We start from the raw sequence: 20,000 nt of genomic DNA, 5'->3' as shown, positions 1-20,000 counted from the left end.
CACACACACACACGCGGGCGCGCGCACACACGGGATCGCAGCCACACACACATTTCTTCACCCCCAGAACCGCACCGAGTCCACCAAAACTATATGTGAAAGCGACCTAACACTACAGTAAACTTTTTTTTACATGAAATACAGCCCAAAAACCTTAAAAGACCCCGCTGACAAACACACTTTACAAACGTTTGCTTATTAAATAGATTGTTGCATTCATGCCCCATATCTAACAGATTAATGTATTGGATTTAGCCAGAGCTAAATGCTAATGTAGCTAAATGCTAATGTGGCTAACTCTAACACTACAGTAAACTTTTTTTTACATGAAATACAGCCCAAAAACCTTAAAAGACCCCGCTGACAAACACATAACCGGATACGACACCCCCACATTGTACAAGTGGAGAATAGGAGTGCAGTCGTGGGTGAAGAGGGAGGAGAGCAGCGGGCTCAGCACACAGCCTTGCCGGTGTTCAGGGTGAGGGTGGAGGAGGTGAGATTGTCTATCCTAACAAACTGAGGTCTGTTCGTTAGGAAGTCGAGTATCCAGTTGAAGACAGAGGGGTGGAAGTCGAGGTCCTTGGTTTCCATGCAGGTCACCGAGTTTGGAGATGAGTTTGGAGGGGATGATGGTGTTGAATGCTGAGCTGAAATTGATGAACAGTGTTCTCACATGGGTGTTGCCCTCGTCCAGGTGGGAGAGGGCGGAATGTAGCGCTAAGGAGATGGCGTTCTCCGTGTTCCTGTTCTCACGGTAGGCAAATTAGTGTCTGTCTAGTGAGGGTGAAAAGCCAGTATGTTAGTGTTTCGTCCTAAACATTTTGCTAACCTATTTAAGGAGCTGTGGACACACAGCTATAACCACAGATACAAACCTAATGATTCCCAGTCGAGTTTAGCTCCAAACTTTGCCCCCAATGTTTTCATTGGCTGTTGGGAAGAATGCTGCGCTGTACTGTTCACCAGCGTCAAGCTGTTAGCTAGAAGAAACGTTACGCTAGCCAACCTAAACTGTATCGTCACTAAACTCTTCTACGGTTGGAAATCAGTGAATATAATTCAACAGAATGTTTGTTAAAATAGTTAGCTACTGCAATTGCTATGCAATTGTCAGCAAGGGATCGCCACACAATTGACTCCTGTGTCTTTTGCCAAGTTGCCAGTTGCCCTTCCCTCTGTCTAATAATAAAGAGACGGAGAAAGACCAGTACCTTGTAATAACAAAAGGACGGACCAAAATTAGCCTGGATATCAGACATGGAAGTAGAGCCTAAAGTGCCCCAGGCAGAGGCATGCTGGGTAATGATGACAGCATGGTGCCTACCTTCTCAGACAGGCCTTTGTATGGTTTTAGTAGAGGGTTGTTTTTACTGGATTCACACAGCTGCTCTCCGTGCGACCACCCGTTGGAAAACTACAACACAGAATGGAGGACAATGTTCAGATAGAAAACTACAACACAGAATGGAGGACGATGTTCAGATAGAAAACTACAACACAGAATGGAGGACTGTTCAGATAGAAAATTACAACACAGAATGGAGGACTGTTCAGATAGAAAACTTAAACTACAACACAGAATGGAGGACGATGTTCAGATAGAAAACTACAACACAGAATGGAGGACGATGTTCAGATAGAAAACTACAACACAGACTACAACACAGAATGGAGGACGATGTTCAGATAGTAAACTACAACACAGAATGGAGGACGATGTTCAGATAGTAAACTACAACACAGAATGGAGGACTGTTCAGATTAGGGATGGGTACAGCTCACTAGCTAGCAAGATAGCATAACAGTCCAGTTAACAGCTGGAAGAACAGAAAAGAAAGATGAAGAAAGAAAGACTGGAGATGTTACATTGCATTGTAGCAAAGCTTTGTACGTTTGCCATGTTGTTTCACTAAGCTCACACGTTTGAATATTCATAATTAATGCTTTTGTTCCTGGAAATATACTAGCTTGGTCCGCTAGCGTTAGCTGTTAGCAATGACAGCAGCCAGCTAACTCCCTTGTTGGATTATCTCATGTTCAAGTAAAAACAATACATTAACCTGCTCCACACGATGTGAAAATCTGCATAAAATATATACCTAGGTAAATGGAATATTGCTCCACTTCTACAAGGGCTATTTGCATATTCTTGGTGTCTAGGTACATCTATGGACCTCAGGGAATGTATTCACAAATACATTAAATACATCACAAAAACTTAAATTGTGATGAAACAAAGGAGAATATGAATTATGATTTTTCTTTGCATCTTTGACAGTGAATAACACCATGATAATAATGACCAAACTTAAAAAACTGCCACTGATCTCGTTCAGTACCCTCTTGTGATCATGTGTACAAAAAAACGAAGGAAATTAATGAAGGGAAGATGATAAAACCGAAGTTTCTGTAGATACAGTACTGAATTCTCCCATCCGGACCAATGCAATTTGAAATATTATTATAGAATATAGAATATGATGCTTATACATTACCTTATTATAGCCAATTTGCACATTTATATATATATACATATATTATCTTTCAAATGCCCGAGTTCAATTTGGATTTAGTATCACCAGGCGTGCATAAGAACAGATAATGATATCTACTGTAATCTAGTGTACTTTTTTATTTTCCCCACAGTGCAACCGTTTTGAAACAAATTTCAGATCTAATTGTTATTAGATTAGATGTGTTATTATCGCGAATCATAACAGTTATTGATATGATTCATTCAGAACGCTGAACTTTGAACCCCCACAGTATGTGACAGGGAGTGTAGTTCGGAAAAATGCCAACGCTGGTCGACAGCTATGCATGTCCTCTACAAAATGGCCGCAAAAAGACTACAATTCCCATGGTTCAAAATGTCCATTTCCGTTTCCGCCTTGGAATAGAGTTCAGAAAAACGAAAACTTAAAACTATCTAATGGCACTTTTAACCTATTGCTAAACTAACGTATTGATGATAATATACATTCTACATGCTTTTGTGACATGTTTGTGATGTTAATACTTGAAAACATTTGAAAAAAATAATCGCAACTTATATGCAATATTAAAAAATATATGGATTTATGACCATAATGTCATTTTGGGGTCGGTACTAGAAACCAGTCTAACCAGTTCAGTAACACACTAATCTGTTCCACAATAGAAACAGCGTAGAAACCAGTCTAACTAGTTCAGTAACACACTGATCTGTTCCACAATAGAAACAGCGTAGAAACCAGTCTAACCAGTTCAGTAACACACTGATCTGTTCCACAATAGAAACAGCGTAGAAACCAGTCTAACCAGTTCAGTAACACACTGATCTGTTCCACAATAGAAACAGCATAGAAACTAGTCTAACCAGTTCAGTACCATGCTGATCTGTTCCACAATAGAAACAGCGTAGAAACCAGTCTAACCAGTTCAGTAACACGTTGATCTGTTCCACAGTAGAAACAGCGTATAAACCAGTCTAACCAGTTCAGTAACATGTTGATCTGTTCCACAATAGAAACAGCCAGTTCAGTAACTCACCATGTCCATGGACCACTTCTCGTGAGAGTGCTCAGCATATCTGTTGACAAAGTAGTCCAGCTTCTCCGGAACGCTCACACTGATCAGAGGAGAAGAAACATCTGTCACAGGGTATCTTGTTGTTAAATTCCCATAGAGATGTATAGAATGCTGTGTTAGAGATGTATAGAGCGATGTGTTAGAGATGTATAGAGCGATGTGTTAGAGATGTATAGAATGCTGTGTTAGAGATGTATAGAGCGATGTGTTATAGATGTATAGAATGCTGTGTTAGAGATGTATAGAGCGATGTGTTAGAGATGTATAGAATGCTGTGTTAGAGATGTACAGTATAGAATGCTGTGTTAGAGATGTACAGTATAGAATGCTGTGTTAGAGATGTATAGTAGAGTGATGTGTTAGTGATGTATAGAGTGATGTGTTAGAGATGTATAGAATGCTGTGTTAGAGATGTATAGAGCGATGTGTTAGAGATGTATAGAATGCTGTGTTAGAGATGTATAGAATGCTGTGTTAGAGATGTATAGAGCGATGTGTTAGAGATGTATAGAGTGATGTGATAGGGATGTATAGAATGCTGTGTTAGAGAAGTATAGAGCGATGTGTTAGAGATGTATAGAATGCTGTGTTAGAGATGTATAGAGCGATGTGTTAGAGATGTATAGAATGCTGTGTTAGAGATGTATAGAGCGATGTGTTAGAGATGTATAGAATGCTGTGTTAGAGATGTATAGAGCGATGTGTTAGAGATGTATAGAATGCTGCGTTAGAGATGTACAGTATAGAATGCTGTGTTAGAGATGTATAGAGTGATGTGTTAGAGATGTATAGAGCGATGTCACATAGATGTCACTAGAAATGTCACTATCCAAAAATCGAAAGAGGAAAGTTGACAGTGAAAACTCGTTGTAATTCTCATATACCCAATTTAGGTTGTCTGCTCTGTCCTTTCAGGAGCTTCTCGAAGCACTCCAGTCAATGATCAAATGATCCAGTGGATTCAGCTTTTTTTTTTGCTCCGATTTGGCGTCATTTGCATTGTTACTGTTCACATGTGTGGTACCGTCACAGTCATATATATAAGTAAAGAGAAAGTTTGAATGGCTTACTGAACTGTTTTTACTTCATACCACACTACTTGTTTGCTATTTCAGCACCAGGCGCTGTCCACAGACTTTTTTCTTTTCATGTTGAGAAAGCGCTACATTGCACCTCGCTGCCTATACCTGTTATTCACTCTCAATATGGATAAAACAAAGTATAATAAGTATTCTTTAGGTGGTGGTAGTTTCTCTGTTTGGACATTACAGCTTATATACATAGCCTATATATGGGACTGATATTGTGTAAAAAAAAATCATATTCTCAAAATAATCTGACGGGGCCAGATATTATTGCTGGCAGGCCTATTGCCAACCACTGTTATAGGGAGGTGTAGTCTGACGTCACTTCAGTTTCCCGTGCGGTCCACCCGTATAAGGATTTATCATTGGGAACATTTATTATCGGCTATTGTAATAATTCTGCCTCATGAACATTGGGCAAGCTTTCCATTCTTGCACAAAATTTGTTCCCTTCTATCACTAACATTATTGTTTAAGCATTTTTGGTTGAAATAAAATTATACGTAATTATTTTTATGATTAATTGTGAATTGTTTCATGTCGAGCTATAGACTGTGGATGAATACACACAGAAAGGTACACACCATACATTGCAATTTCAAGCGAGGTGGAACGGCCGGGAAACAACAATGACGTAACCACTACACCTCCCTATAGACCAGGAAGTAACCACTACACCTCCCTATAGACCAGGAAGTAACCACTACACCTCCCTATAGACCAGGAAGTAACCACTACACCTCCCTATAGACCAGGAAGTAACCACTACACCTCCCTATAGACCAGGAAGTAACCACTACACCTCCCTATATACCAGGAAGTAACCACTACACCTCCCTATATACCAGGAAGTAACCACTACACCTCCCTATAGACCAGGAAGTAACCACTACACCTCCCTATAGACCAGAAAGTAACCACTACACCTCCCTATAGACCAGGAAGTAACCACTACACCTCCCACGTGATTACGAAACCTAGCCGCATTTCTCGGAGACGCTCTCTGATTGGCACTGACTGACGCTCTCTGATTGGCCACTGACGCGTTTGCCCAATCTGTGACGAGCTGTGTCTTTGCCCATTTCCACGTCAAACAGCCTGCAAACTACCTGGCGTTCTATCGCCATGCTCTAAGACAAACTCTAACCTTAACCAACTTCGAAAGAGTGCCTAAGCTTAACCAGTGTAGAAACAGGCGTCGGCCAATCAGAGAGCGTCTCCGAGAAATGCGGCTAGGTTTCGTAATCACGCACACCTCCCTATAGACCAGGAAGTAACCACTACACCTCCCTAAAGACCAGGAAGTAACCACTACACCTCCCTATAGACCAGGAAGTAACCACTACACCTCCCTATAGACCAGGAAGTAACCACTACACCTCCCTATAGACCAGGAAGTAACCACTACACCTCCCTAAAGACCAGGAAGTAACCACTACACCTCCCTATAGACCAGGAAGTAACCACTACACCTCCCTATAGACCAGGAAGTAACCACTACACCTCCCTATATACCAGGAAGTAACCACTACACCTCCCTATAGACCAGAAAGTAACCACTACACCTACCTATAGACCAGGAAGTAACCACTACACCTCCCTATAGACCAGGAAGTAACCACTACACCTCCCACGTGATTACGAAACCTAGCCGCATTTCTAGGAGACGCTCTCTGATTGGCACTGACTGACGCTCTCTGATTGGCCACTGACGCGTTTGCCCAATCTGTGACGAGCTGTGTCTTTGCCCATTTCCACGTCAAACAGCCTGCAAACTACCTGGCGTTCTATCGCCATGCTCTAAGACAAACTCTAACCTTAACCAACTTCGAAAGAGTGCCTAAGCTTAACCAGTGTAGAAACAGGCGTCGGCCAATCAGAGAGCGTCTCCGAGAAATGCGGCTAGGTTTCGTAATCACGCACACCTCCCTATAGACCAGGAAGTAACCACTACACCTCCCTAAAGACCAGGAAGTAACCACTACACCTCCCTATAGACCAGGAAGTAACCACTACACCTCCCTATAGACCAGGAAGTAACCACTACACCTCCCTATAGACCAGGAAGTAACCACTACACCTCCCTAAAGACCAGGAAGTAACCACTACACCTCCCTATAGACCAGGAAGTAACCACTACACCTCCCTAAAGACCAGGAAGTAACCACTACACCTCCCCTATTGCCAACCACTGTTCTAGGTTGGTTGCGCGTCTTACTTGACGGTGTCCGCAGGCTGTGGGTTGAAGTTCCCCTCTGAGTCCATGGAGGACTGTTTCTCCATCTGGGCCACGTAGTTGGACTCCATGTATTCTGGAGGCAGAGCCCCGGCCACCGCACTGAGGCACGGCAACGCCAGCTTGAATAACTCCTGCTCATACCTCTGGAGCACACACACACACACACACACACAGACAGACACAGACACAGACACAGACACAGACACAGACACAGACACGCACACACACACACACACACACACACACACACACACAGACACACACACACACACGCACAGACACACACAGACACAGGCACAGACACAGGCACAGACACAGGCACAGACACACACAGACGCACACGCACGCACACACACACACACACACACACACACACACACACACACACACACACACACACACACACACACACACACACACACACACACACACACACACACACACACACACACACACACACACACAGGTGTTGATAATATGGAGAGCTTTATAAGATATTCCTTTATTGATCCCCTTGGGGGAAATCCAAGCATCATAGCAGCATGGGGGAGGGGGGAGGGGAGGTACAGGTAGTAAAAAAAGCAGTGTAAACAATATAACAAATCAATATAATTAACTCTGGACATGTGCATTCCTTCTCATCCCCCTCTCTGTACCACTAGAGGGGAGTATAACATATTGCGAACACAGGAGCTCTCTAACCCCTGTCCCTGTTTCTCTCCCAACCCCTCTCTCTCTCTCCCAACCCCTCTCTCTCTCTCTCTCTCTCCCACCCACCATATCTCTCTCCCACACCCTCTCTCTCTCACCCCTTTCTCTCTCCCACCCCCCCTATCTCTCTCCCACACCCTCTCTCTCTCACCCCTCTCTCTCTCCCACCCCCCCCCTCTCTCCCCCTCTCTCTCTCACCTTGCGTGACAGCGCGTCAAAGATGCCCCAGAACAGTTTCCTGGAGAGGTGTAGCTCCTCCTCTGAAGAGGCCCCATAGCTTCCCCAGCCTCCCGCCAGACAGTAGTACTTCCAGCAGCGCTCGTAGTGGTTGGTCAGCAGCTGGGAGAGAGACACACACAGGTTACCATGACGATGTGTCTGTCTGTGTGTGTGTGTGTGTGTGTGTGTGTGTGTGTGTGTGTGTGTGTGTGTGTGTGTGTGTGTGTGTGTGTGTGTGTGTGTGTGTGTGTGTGTGTGTGTGTGTGTGTGTGTGTGTGTGTGTGTGTGTGTGTGTGTGTGTGTGTGTGTACTTGTATTGCTATACTACAGGGGACACTGACCTGTTTACATACACACACTCACACAATTGGTACCAACAACATTATGGGGACAAATTTGGGTGTTCCCATAACACAAATTAGGTTCGAGTTAGGTTATGGTTAGGGATACGGTTAGGGTTATGATTAGGTTATGGTTAAGATTAGGTTATGGTTAGAGATACGGTTAGGGTTATGGTTATGATTAGGTTATGGTTATGGTTAGGGTTATGGTTAGGGTTAGGTTATGGTTAGGGATACGGTTAGGGTTAGTTACAGAATGCATGTAAGTCTATGTAATGTCCCCATATTATGTGTTTGCGTGTGTATGTGCATGTGTGTGTGTGTGTGTGTATGTATGTGTGCGCGTGCGTGTGTGTGTACCTTCAGAGGCATCTTGGTGTGTTCGTTGAGCAGAGGAACATCAAACACCAGTCTCCTCAACAGGTGTTGCATCATCGATGGTCTCAGCTGCCTGTGAGGTCACAAAGTTTACATCATCGATGGTCTCAGCTGCCTGTGAGGTCACAAAGTGTACATCATCGATGGTCTCAGCTGCCTATGAGGTCACAAAGTTTACATCATCGATGGCCCTCAGCTGCCCGTGAGGTCACAAAGTTTACATCATCGATGGCCTCAGCTGCCCGTGAGGTCACAAAGTTTACATCATCGATGGTCTCAGCTGCCTGTGAGGTCACAAAGTTTACATCATCGATGGTCTCAGCTGCCTGTGAGGTCACAAAGTTTACATCATCGATGGTCTCAGCTGCCCGTGAGGTCACAAAGTTTACATCATCGATGGTCTCAGCTGCCTGTGAGGTCACAAAGTTTACATCATCGATGGTCTCAGCTGCCTGTGAGGTCACAAAGTTTACATCATTGATGGTCTCAGCTGCCTGTGATGTCACAAAGTTTACATCGTCGATGGTCTCAGCTGCCTGTGAGGTCACAAAGTTTACATCATTGATGGTATCAGCTGCCTGTGAGGTCACAAAGTTTACATCATTGATGGTCTCAGCTGCCTGTGAGGTCACAAAGTTTACATCATCGCTGGCCTCAGCTGCCTGTGAGGTCACAAAGTTTACATCATCGATGGCCTCAGCTGCCTGTGAGGTCACAAAGTTTACATCATCGATGGTCTCAGCTGCCTGTGAGGTCACAAAGTTTACAACAATTTGGCACTACAAATCCCTCACATTAAACAGTAAACATTTAGGTAGACAAAAACAAAAAAGAATAAAAGAAAAAGAATAAAAATAAGCCTAAGAATAAAATATGGTCCGGGATATACATTTCCTGTTACATTCTAATATAAAATATACTAATATAAAATGTCCTATGTTACATTCTAATATAAATATACAGTAAAAATATCCAGAATATACAGTAAGTGTAAAATTGTACTATGTCGGTGTAAAAGTAAAAGCCCAGGAAGATAGTACTGTCACCCTGTGCTCAGTGATGCAGTGAGGCACAGTGCGATGCATTATAAAGTCTGATGGCTGTTGGAATGAAGGACTTCCTGTGCCGTTCAGTGCTACATCTTTCCTCCCCAGAAGGGGCGTGGCCATCATCCCAGATACCTACAGATAACGTGATGCTGGTCCGATGTATACAGTTATTCTGATACAGAGTTGTTTGATGCATTAGATGGTGTTGTTTGGAATGTTCTCTCAGAATTCTATGTTAGTATTTTAAAACTCTACGAGTGCGCTTGTGTACTCTGGCATCGTGTTGCACTCTGTTACAATGGATTCATCGCACCCTTTCAGTGGCCAGTAGCCATTGTGATATTGTACATCATTAGTGGGTCCACAGTGGTGGAAATAAACTAAGTATTTTTACTCAAGTACTGTACTTAAGTACATTTTCGAGCTACTTGTACTTTGTGTGAGTATTTAAATTTTAGGGAACTTTATACTTTTACTTTGATCAGTTACTAGTTACTTTGAAGAAAAGGATTTTGCATAGAAAACACAATATATACAAAATAAAAAATGTATGAAGAGTATAATGTACTATATATTGTAACGTTCAGGGTTTCTAGGACTAGGAACCCTACTGTCTTTCTGGAGTACTTCACCTTGTTGTTGGTATTTGCACTTATTGATGGTCACCTCTGGTTCGCTGTCACTACACTGATTGACTGTCACCACTGGTTGCTGTCACTGGCTGTCACTTATGCTGTCCCTAATTGATGCCTGTGGAATGTCAGGAATGTGGCTTTATATTGACCTCCTGTTTCCTTTCTCCCTGTCGGATCTTCATACAGTCCTGCGTGCAGACGGAGTCAGAATGAGTGCTGACCTTCTCGTTGCTGTTTATTTATATGTTGTACTTTACCTAAAGGTCTGTTTCTCAGTTGACGCCCGGCGTTTTTCTTGTGCATTACTGGCATTGCTCCTGTGATCTTACTATTAAAAGACACACTACTGAAGAAGAGCAAACCACATCTCCGTCTCATTCCTTCCTCTACTATTGGAACTCAAATTCCTACCTGCACCGTAACAGAAGATCCGACCAAAGATGAGTTCTACGGAGGAACTTCGAGAGGAGATGGTGGTTCAGCGGGACCAGCTGAGGGTCCTTCTCGAATGCCAGACGGCAGTAAGCGTCGAGCTGGGTCGTCTGGGAAACCTGTCCATAGTTTCTCAGGAAACAGCAGCTTCAGCGTTAGCTGCGGCTAACGACGCCCGTTCCACTGCCGCCGGGGCGGTATCAGCTATGGGATCCGCATCTGGAGCTCCACTGGCCGGCGGGGAAGGAGGGCTGGTACATCCAGGCGGTCGAGAGGACATCCGAGAGCCACGGCTGCCGCCGCCTGATCGATATGGAGGAGCTCCGGAGGGGTGTTGTGAGTTCGTCACCCAGTGCTCTCTTGTGTTCCAGCTTCAACCTCGTACTTTCCCCACTAATGTGTCTTGGGTAGCTTACATTATTACTCTACTCACAGGTCGCACTCTCTCTTGGGCCACGGCAGAATGGGAAAATGGGTCGGTAATCTGCAACAGTGTGGATGCCTTCACCCGAGAGGCGGGTAGTGGGTGGGAGTGTTTGCAATTTTTCGGTGTCATGTCTCCTCACTCTGTCATTGTGTTAGGCATTTTTAGTAAAACGCATGCTAAAGCACTACCGCCTCATAGGTCTTACGACTGCCCCATTAATCTTCTTCCTGGTACCTCTCCACCCCGTGGGCGTATGTTTTCCCTCTCTCGCCCTGAGACAGTGTCCATGAACACCTACATTCAAGAGGCACTGTCCGCAGGGCATATTCGTCCGTCCACATCCCCTGCAGGCGCTGGCTTCTTTTTTGTAGCAAAGAAGGTTGGTAGTCAGCAGCCGTGCATAGATTATAGGGGATTGAACGACGTTTCCATCAAGAACCGTTACCCCCTGCCTCTCATGGACACCGCCTTTGAGTGCTTACAGGGGGCGCAGGTCTTCTTTAAACTTGACTTACGTAATGCATACAACCTGGTGAGGATTAGGGAGGGAGACGAGTGGAAGACTGCATTTAACATGCCCAACGGGCATTATGAGTATTTAGTCATGCCCTTTGGTTTAGCTAATGCTCCGGCAGTTTTCCAAGCCCTTGTTAACGATGTGCTGCAGGATTTAATTGGGGTGTCAGTCTTTGTGTACTTAGATGACATCCTCATTTTTTTCTCGCGATATGGTGCAACACCAACAGCATGTTCGTGAAGTGCTACAGCGTCTCCTCAAGCATCAGCTATTTGTTAAAGCAGAGAAGTGTGTGTTTCACACTGACACTGTTTCCTTCCTGGGCTTTGTGTTGACGAAGGGTGATCTTCGCATGGATACAGCCAAGGTGAGTGCAGTCTTTGACTGGCCACGGCCTTCGTCGCTCAAGGTGTTACAGCGTTTTTTGGGCTTTGCAAATTTTTACAGGCGTTTTATTCGCAATTTTAGCACCTTAGTCAATCCTCTGACAGCTCTCACTAAGGCCTCTCTCCCTGGCTTTGAAGAGTCGGCCTTCTGCAACCTCAAACGTCGATTTACCTCCGCCCCTGTACTGATCCGCCACGATTTGGAGGCTCCGTTTATAGTGGAGGTGGATGCCTCTGATATCGCGGTGGGGGGGGGGTGATATCTCAGAGATGCTTAAAGGACGGGAAAGTGCATCCTTGCGCTTTTTTTTCGCACCGGCGGGTCTCCTCCTCCTCTTCCTATTCCCAAACGTCCCTGGTCGCACATATCCCTGGATTTTATTTCTGGCCTGGTAGTGGACCGCTTCTCCAAGGCGGCCCACTTCATTCCCCTTCCCAAACTTCCCTCGGCTCGAGAGACGGCTGACCTGGTGGTGCAGCACATCTTTCGGGTCCACGGGCTGCCAGTGGATATTGTGTCTGACCGGGGCCCTCAGTTCGCCTCCAGGTTCTGGAAGGCATTTTCCTCCAGCCTCGGCGCCTCCGTCAGCCTCTCATCTGGGTTTCATCCGCAGTCTAACGGGCAGACGGAGCGCGTCAACCAGGATCTGGAGGGGGTTCTGAGGTGCTACGTTGCCGGTTGTCCGGCGACGTGGAGTAGGAGGTTGGCGTGGGCCGAGTATGCACATAATACCCTCCTCTCCACCTCTACAGGTATGTCTCCCTTTCAGTGTCAGTATGGTTTTCAACATCCTTTGTTTCCCGAACAGGAGCAGGAGGCTGAGGTGCCGTCGGTCCAGGCCCACGTGGCTCGCTGTCGCAGGACGTGGAACCGGGTTCGGATGGTGCTGCAGAAGGCCTCTGTTAAGGCTCAGCGGCAGGCTAACCGCAAGCGGCGTCCGGCTCCGGTTTTCGGTCCTGGGCAGCGGGTTTGGCTTTCCACCTGTGATCTCCCTCTCCGGGTGGAATCCAGGAAGCTGGCTCCTCGCTTCATAGGCCCCTTTAAAGTGGTTCGTCGGGTGAACCCTGTGGCTTACAGGCTGCTGCTTCCGGCCTCTATGAGGGTTCATCCGACGTTTCATGTGTCCCTGTTGAAGCCATTCCTCTTATCGCCCTTGTCCCCGCCACTTCCTGCGGTTTCTCCGCCCCGCATCCTTGACGGTCAAACTGTCTACATGGTGCAGAGGATCCTGGGTTGTAGGCGGAGGGGTAGAGGGTTTCAGTTCTTGGTGGATTGGGAGGGGTACGGGGTAGAAGAGCGTTCCTGGGTGCCTCAAAGGGATATCTTAGATCACAGCCTTCATTGACGATTATCGTCGGCTGCATCCCGAGGCCCCTAGGTGAATGTCAGGTGCCGTTCGTCTGGGGGAGGTACTGTAACGTTCTGAGTTTCTAGGACTAGGAACCCTACTGTCTTTCTGGAGTACTTCACCTTGTTGTTGGTATTTGCACTTATTGATGGTCACCTCTGGTTTGCTGTCACTACACTGATTGACTGTCACCACTGGTTGCTGTCACTGGCTGTCACTTATGCTGTCACTAATTGATGCCTGTGGAATGTCAGGAATGTGGCTTTATATTGACCTCCTGTTTCCTTTTTCCCTGTTGGATCTTCATACAGTTCTGCGTGCTACGGAGTCAGAACGAGTGCTGACCTTCTCGTTGCTGTTTATTTATATGTTGTACTTTACCTAAAGGTCTGTTTCTCAGTTGACGCCCGGCATCTTTCTTGTGCATTACTGGCATTGCTCCTGTGATCTTACTATTAAAAGACACACTACTGAAGAAGAGCAAACCACATCTCCGTCTCATTCCTTCCTCTACTATTGGAGCTTAAATGCCTACCTGCACCGTAACATTATATATATATTATACTTTCACATTTGAAGCCTGTCAACTTCAAGAGGACGTAATCAGAGCAGCATAACTGGACCACATACCACTTTAACATAACCTTTAATAAGAGCAGCATAACTGGACCACATACCACTTTAACATAACCTATAGAGGTCAATGGTCACTCAAACGCCATGTAAAATGTGTACTTTTACTTTAGATGCTTAAGTACATTCAATAGCAAAAAATTATCTACTTTTACTTGAGTAAAGCAACTGTGTACTTCTTCTACCACTGTGGGTTTCACAAGGTTCAACTTGCTTTAACTATCAGAGAATGTTATCATAGGCCATTGATAAATCTCCTCTCCTCTCCCACCCCCCTTCCATCCCATCTCCTCTCTCCTCTCCTCCCCTCTCTCCTCCTCCCCTCTCCTCTCCTCCCATCATCTCCTCTCCTCTCCCCTCCTCTCCTCCCCTCTCCTCTCCTCCCATCATCTTCTCTCCTCTCCTCTCCTCTCCTCTCCTCCTCTCGCATCCCCTCCTCTCCTCCCCTCCTCTCCCCTCCTCTCCTCTCCCCTCCTCTCCCCTCTTCTTCTCTCCTCTCCTCTCCTCTCATCCCCTCTCCTCACACACTCAGTGGCCAGTAGCCCTTGTGATATTGTACATCATTAGTGGGTGGGTGTACGAGTAGAGTCTTACCCACAGACGGCCAGAAGACAGTCCTCGATGGCGTCTCTCTGAGCCTTGGTCAGACAGCAGCCCTTAGACAGCCGGTACACTGCAGGGACCACACACATCTAGTTACACACTGTATGTAACTGGATCATGTCGTATAACAAGTTCAAGTTTGCTTTCATTTGTCACGTATAAAGTACATGTACATTACAGTGAAATGCTTGGTTCTGTATAAGCCCCTGAAAATGTGCTTCATGCAGTAAAAGAAAAGGTAAGTAAAAGAGGAATACAAAAACACTATACAAATATACAATATACAAACTGAAGCACAACCTAAGTACAATGAAAGTACAATGAAGTCAAATGCAGGCAATGATGTACAAAAATGCAAACTTAAAAAAAATGCAATACGCTAAAATTAGGTATGGATGTAGTGCCAATCTCTTTAATAAATAGATACAATATGGTGTAAAAGTGTTTAAAGTGTCTATCAACATGATATAATGCACTGAAAGATAAAACAACAAAAAGACAGTGTCATAGATTGCAAAGTGCATTTCCTGTGAGTCGCCACTAGGGGCAGAGCGGCAGACCACGAGTGAGTTACTGAATGACTGTGTTACTGATTGAGTTAATTAATGACATTGCTGGTGAAAGAGATGCTTTACACACACCAAAGATACCCCTTGATGCCATGACCTTTAACCTGGAGGTCACTCAGTGCCCCGACCTATACAGCAGCAGTTACATATCATGTAGCTCTGCTCAGCGTCATTAGTGCACATACTTCACTCCAGTACTCGTGCACTGAATAAAAACTCACAAATGTACCTTTACCTACCAACATCCGTCTGGCCACACCCCCATCCGCCACCTATATAAGCAGGGGTGTGGCCATACACTCACCTCCTTCTTCGCTTTCACCACAAGAAAGTGCCTGTCTACCAATAACTTTGACGAGGTTTATTAGCTGAAGAAAGTTGAGTAAAAGCGTTCACATTATTTCTTGCTTTTTTCTTTCTCTCATAATTTTCAAAAAAAAGCTATAATGTTTACCTCGGGGGGTCGCGCTAGCAATGTCGCCCTTCACCAGCGGTTCTCCGTTGCCTCCTCTGCCGTGCGTCTTGGGGCGGGTTTGACGCCGCTGTCGTGGACGTCATCCACGACCGGTAGACGTCCGGTGGGTAGCTTGCCTCTCCGAGGAGCTGGTGCACTAGCGCCGTCTCCTGTGAGATGGCCTGGTTCCTGCTCTGGTTCCTCCGCCGCCGAGGGGTCGTCTGCCGTTGGGCGGCCGGCTCCTCTCGAGGCGGAGGATTTGAGACGCAAGCTTTTTGCGTCTGCTCGCTCCCGTCGTAGGATGGTAGCGTGCAGGCACAAACGGCCTGGTTTCGGGGAGTTGCTGCAGCCGGATGAAGGTGCGGCTGTTTCTCCATGGCCGATGGAAACGGAGGATTACATGGTAGAAGCAGATGTTCTTTTGTTCGACGCCCCGGTGAAGACATATCCCCCTTCCGTTCAGGATGAAATGGCAGGGGATGATATGTCTCCTTGGGGTCCCTCGTATTCTGGTGTCGGGTTAGAACCTCCGACTCAGCGACGAGATGCCCTGCTATCAGCCACATCGGAGAGTGGCTCTGCAATGGGCAGTAATCTGTCGTATGTGAGGGACGCGAGCTCGGTGGGGGGAGGTACGCATGGGGAACTACGTGCCTTGTTCCCCGGGCTCATGGCTGCCGCAGCCACTGCCTGCTCCTGTCCCTGATGATCTCATAGGTCACTTATGGCAACATCGTCCTGTGAGGGAGACGGGCGTTGTCTGCCCATTTTTTCCCTCAATGGAGGCCTACGTCCGTCAGGGACAGGTGGTCTCCCACATCACGGGCCTCACCCCCGCCTACGTGCAAGTCACGAGGGTGGTGGGTCTGGTCGAGGGTATGAAGGAGGGGGTGCCTCTGCTTGATAGGCCGATGGCGTCTCTCCATTGTCCTGAGGTGGTGTGGGAGCCTTTGCGGAAGCCGGTTCCCCACGGGAAATCGGCGAGGCGGTTGGCCAACTGGAGTGACCAGTCATCGCCGGAACCCAAACCCTGGCTGCGACATCCAACATCGCGCAGCTGGCGAGGTTCATGTCCGGGATGATGACGGGCGGTACGGTGCTGACGGAGGAACAACATGCTCAGCACGCCCAGGCGGCCGGAGCCATCCTGCATTTGATCCAGCTGCAGGCCATCGCCGCCGGGAAAGTATGCGCCCTGGCCACTCTAACTCAGCGCCATCTTTGGCTGGAGCAGGCGCGAGTGCCGGACAGGAAGAGGCTTCCCCTACTGACAACACCCCTCTCCGATGCTGGGCTCTTCGGGTCGGCGTTGCAGCTCATGACTGCAACCTGCAGGGATATGCAGGAGGAGCGGTCCGTGCTCCAGCCTCACATCCCCCCGCCCGATGTCGCCGGTGGAGTCAGGCAGAAGGCTCGTTGTCGGGGATCCGCGTCTGAAGCCGCCGCCGCTACCACCGCCACTGCTGGCCCTTTGGCGAAGAAGGCCAGGAGGAGAGAGGGCGCCTTGACCACTGCAGCCGGCTCATCCACGCTCGGAGGTGACGGTAGGGATCGTCGAGACCAGGCAACCCTTTACTGTCCCTCCGGGGCTCCCCGGGGTGGCAAGCCACGAGCGGCTCGTGGCAAGCGTCGCTAAAGATCACTTTTTCCCCTATTGTTTCCCCTGTTCCCTTCCCCGGCCCACATATGATTTTGTCCAAATAAAAAGTCCCTCCTAGGAGGGACTGTATTTTGTTACAAACTATGTGTTTATTCACTACATATTATGGGGATACGATGTGTTAACCATCGCTAGTGTGGGTTTGATAGGAGGGCTCGACTTTTAGTCTTTGTTTGGTCGCTACATATACATGTGTGCTTAGCAAGGCCTGTGGCTAACACTCGGTCGAAAGGGTTTTTTCTTCCTCGGCCTGAAGACTTATGTTCTGTTGCTTAAAACGGTGATATTGACTGTAGTGTTGGTCTGCAGAAGTGCTCGTGTGTGTAATGGTACCACAGTCTTTTAGACCGCGCTCTCTCTATCAAACTTCTGTGTTCTTGTAACATAAAACACGGGTGTCGTGTTCACATATAAACCTTGGCCTTGTTATAAACCCTGTTCACAGACTTCGTCTGTGGCTAGCGTGTGTTGGGTAGCTTATCCTTTGGATATACGCTGTTTGTTAGCATGCTGGCTACTTAAGGTATCATATGGCTATTGTTGTTATCGTATACGAGGGTTGGGTTTGTGAGGGGATAAACCGAATAAACCCCTCCTTCCCTCTTCTGATTGGTGGGGGGGTTTGGCTCTCTTTTCATTCGGTCCGGCCATGCTGATAGGTCAGCGAGGCACGGGGGGGGGGGGGGGGGGGTTTCTCTGACTCCGCACCTATCATGGGCAGTTGAGTCATGGGATTCCCCCCGTCATAGAATATGTCACTGGGCACGTTTCTATTGGACGATGACTTCCGTGAGTTTTTTACAGGCCCCATGTGTGGTTCTCTGTTATTGTCAAGTTGTCGTGGCAGAGCGTAGGAACTTGGTGTTCTGCTACGCTCGATATATGTGTAACTTGAGCCTTTTGGTCACATGGCTCAATGTTACGTTGACTTTTCAATTTGTGGCTCACGTGGGAAGTCTCTCTGAGGATTCCCGTCTCCCTCTTGTGGAGAGGTTGACAGGGTGTAAAAGTAAAAAGATTTTTCCCTCAGCCGCGTCACATGGGATTCATGTCGGTCTGTTTTTCTCTTTTATAAAAAAAGAGGAAATAAAGTGTGACGGCTTCTTGTCGTTCTCCCAGGCGGCTTGGAGGAACAATGTCTGGTGTCTTGTGACTATCCATTGATGTGTTTGGGTCTCGACGTGTATATAGTGCTGGCCCTGGGTGCTTCTCATGGGAATCACGCATGGGCCTGCACGCCCTGGTTGCTCATAATTAAAACGGCGTTTTTATGGGGCGGTTAGGTGGTCGAGCGGATATTGCGTTTGTCACCAGCCCCGGAGCTGTGAGCTTGGTTCGCCTGTTCAAATCCAGCTCACAGCTCCGGGGTTGTCACCAGCTTGGCTGGCCGTCTGCATTGATACAATTGGCTGTATCAGAGGGTGGGAGAAGCTGGCGGGGTGGGTCCGGGTCGTTGTAAACAGCGACTCCTACAGTTCGGTCGGGGCGCCTGCTAAGCGCGGATTGGACGTGAGGGGGATAGTGTGGTCCTCCCACACGCTACGCCCTCTCAATGAGAATCCGCGCTGCCAGGTGAAAAGAAGCGGTGATTGGCTGGACGTGTGTCGGAGGAAGCACGTGGTAGCCTCCACTCTCCCAAATGATCTGACTGTGGGGGGTAAAGCGCAGCGACCAGGAAGGGACTGGGAATTGGCATACGACTAACATTGGGATGGGAGAAAATCGGAGGAAAATGGAGGGGGAAAAAGACAAAAAAAAAAAAAAAAATGCGTTTTTATGGGGCAACTGGGATGGAGTCTGTCTCTTCCGAGTGCCAGTGTTGTCTCGACAAATTCTCGTTCATATCTGGGGGATGTTAACGGAATAGATCAAAACATAGGTAGAGGGGTCTCACGCCCTTGGGGTGGGCCACTGAGTGCGGTACATAGGGGACCGTCTGGGTGGCGCCCTCTATATTGTTTTAGATAGACACGCGTACCTACCCCCCTGCTAATGTCGGGGATGTCGGCGTGATTAGGGCACGGGACTGGTTCTGGTCACGCCGGTCCAGATCAGTTAACCCGTTGTCCACCGGGAAAGCAGATCTGCTGTTCTGGTACCCTGAGGGACTTGTGCTTTTTTCAGGGGAAAAAATGCCGGGTCGGCCCGGGTGTCACAGGGTTTTTGACGTTATGGAGATGTTCGTGGTTGTGTTACTGCGTGTTACCCCTCACTGTTAAGGCTAAGGGGGCCTGGTCTCTCTCCATTCTTTTCGCCCCTCTCTTCTCCTGTTCAGCATGGCTGGGAGGGGGCTGTTGAGGTGATTCTTTGGAATTCCTCTGGCATCCCTGTGTACGTCCCGGTCCGCCGGGCCCGGTCCGAAATTGTTTGGTCGACCCGTAGGCCTGGGATAACCCCTTTTTGAAAACTGAAACACTTGTACTGCGGTATAGCCAGTGTATACCCGCAGGTGTGTTTTGGAGTTTTTTCCTGAGGGGTTATAGGAACAACCACCTCATGTTGAACCAAGAGGGTGGTTGATTCCCTGGTGTGTTGGAGCGGAGTCAACTCCCGGGTTACCCGTTTGAGTGTGCCCCTGCACGTTCATGACATCTGCCAATCGTGTCAGCCTTCTCTGCCTCGGCCCCTCTAGAGCGTCGGGGGGGTTTTGTGGAGGCTTTGACATGGTGCTCAACAATGCCAGCATACGCCCCTTCCGCCGGGGTGCTGTTTTCAGTTGACCCCTTTGGCGCCTGTCTCG

At 47.4% G+C, this 20,000-nt stretch overlaps 1 protein-coding gene across 1 annotated transcript in view; it reads right to left on the bottom strand.

The window, feature by feature from the left end:
* The window catches only part of ryr2a (ryanodine receptor 2a (cardiac)), a gene marked incomplete at both ends in the record, with an annotated part of 432,832 nt that overhangs the window by 204,029 nt on the left and 208,803 nt on the right, over window positions 1-20,000 (bottom strand). Inside the window, 6 exon segments of the mRNA XM_084331016.1 lie at window positions 1,328-1,417; window positions 3,535-3,613; window positions 6,877-7,040; window positions 7,807-7,947; window positions 8,529-8,619; window positions 14,569-14,647. Of these exon segments, the coding sequence (XP_084187142.1) occupies window positions 1,328-1,417; window positions 3,535-3,613; window positions 6,877-7,040; window positions 7,807-7,947; window positions 8,529-8,619; window positions 14,569-14,647 (644 nt within the window).

This window comes from Notolepis coatsorum (assembly GCF_963971535.1).
Source record: "Notolepis coatsorum genome assembly, chromosome: 15".
Lineage (NCBI taxonomy): Eukaryota > Metazoa > Chordata > Actinopteri > Aulopiformes > Paralepididae > Notolepis > Notolepis coatsorum.
This window is presented reverse-complemented; position numbering and strand designations above follow the sequence as displayed.